The 1729-nt window shown below is 36.7% G+C and overlaps 1 protein-coding gene across 1 annotated transcript; it reads left to right on the plus strand.

Moving 5' to 3' along the window:
• Positions 1-577: 577 nt before the first annotated feature.
• LOC140871009 (CST complex subunit STN1-like) lies at positions 578-1054 on the plus strand. Its single transcript, XM_073273457.1, has one exon. The coding sequence runs from the start codon at positions 578-580 to the stop codon at positions 1052-1054; it is 477 nt and encodes a 158-aa protein (XP_073129558.1).
• Positions 1055-1729: the final 675 nt, after the last annotated feature.

A 1729-nucleotide genomic window follows, 5' to 3' on the forward strand; every position in this document is an offset into this window, starting at 1 on the left:
CCAGATGTATGGTTATTAACGCTTCGAGCAGCTACACTATTTTTTGAAGACAAATGGTTGCGCCAAGTCGTAGGTACCCGCCCCGCTTGAGCGTTTTTTGATTCGTATGTGCTCCGAAAATAGTATATAATGTAAAGTTGGTCATTTTTTTGCGTTTTTTTTTGGGCTTCTCTTTTTTTCTGTCATTGATTTATCCTTTAAACCATTAAGATTTGTCTTTAGACATCATGGTATATATATAAACTGATCATATATGCAAAAATAAGTTTGTTAACAATCTGATAACTATTTATGCATATCTCTCCTCCTTCTCACAAAAAAAAAAGGTTGACACATATGTTCGTTCGACGAATCTAGATATTTGTTGTATCTTAGAGATGATTACCGCGCCAACGTTGAGCACTGTTAACGGAAAATTTCATTTTGCGGATAGAAAGATTCTCTCGTCTCGACTTGTTGGTTGGTGTTGTTGCTGTTATTGGTGTTGTGATTCAGAATTCGGGTCCTTAATTTATGATATTTTTGGTTTCCAGATAGAGTGGTTGTTGTGAGTTTATCGGATAGATCGAGCCAAACAATGGACGTCAAATTGTTGGCTTTGTATTTCCTTGCTCTTACGCCCTGCCCCACAGGCCTATCCCGAAGAGGGATGCCTGTTTTACATGTCGAGTCTCTGGGAATCGTGGTGACCCGGGAGCACAAACCAGGGAAGTTCCTGAAATTCACCATCGATGATGGCACTGGTTGCATCCCCTGTGTCCTCTGGCTCAATCAACTCGTCTCTCCTTACTTCTCCAGGCGCGATCCATCTGCTGTTCGATTTAATGCCGATATGGCAGCCAAACTTGCCTCGCAGATTCACCTGGGTGCTGTCGCAAGGGTCCGCGGGAAAGTGAAGGCCTACAGGGGCACGCTCCAAATAACGGTTTCCCATGTTGTTTTGGAAGCAGACCCGAATGCACAAGTGCTGCACTGGTTGGATTGTGTGAGGTTGGGGAGGAATTGTTACGACAAGTTTCCCAACAACAGAGACAAGGGTAAAAAATCATGTTGATCAATTTGAAACTTTATACTGATCTTTCTGGGTACGTACAAAAACAAATTCAGGGTTGATCTTTGATGATTATTGTGTATGATGATCTGGTGAATATATGTAGTTGTTTTGGGTTCATCCTTTATCTACTCCATCGTTTTTCTTGAGTGGGAAGGGGTTTGTCCGAGACTTCGATCTCATAATCAACTATAATTCATCGACTCTAGTCCATGACCATATATCATTTTCATCTTTAATTTCTGCATTTTTTTTTGGTTATATCAATCTGTTCGAAGATATGCCCTGTCCTACCATATTTTATTTATATTTACCGAGGGATTCATGATTAGATTTGGTGTGCACTTGAAATTTATGTAATAAATTATATATTATTACAAAAAATATAATATACATAATTTTAAAAATTCATTACACTATACTATTGAAAAAATATGAGACAATTGTTTTTTTTTTGGGTTATTTATTTTGTCAGATTTCGATTTTTGTCAGCTAACTTTGTCTTTTTTTTTTTTTTGGCAATTATAGTGTTTTTTTTCGATTTGACGTCAACATGAAAACAATTTAGTGTTGATGTATCGTTGATTTGTATAATGTCATATCAACAATTTCAATAAAAAAAGACTAGAATTGACAAAAATAAAAAATTGTACGACTAAAACTGAAATTTGATAAAAT

Source organism: Henckelia pumila, chromosome 1, assembly GCF_033568475.1.
Source record: "Henckelia pumila isolate YLH828 chromosome 1, ASM3356847v2, whole genome shotgun sequence".
NCBI lineage: Eukaryota > Viridiplantae > Streptophyta > Magnoliopsida > Lamiales > Gesneriaceae > Henckelia > Henckelia pumila.

Coding starts and splice junctions, on each gene's coding strand:
- LOC140871009 (XM_073273457.1), top strand. CDS start 578: ATGGACGTCAAATTGTTGGCTTTGTATTTCCTTGCTCTTACGCCCTGC.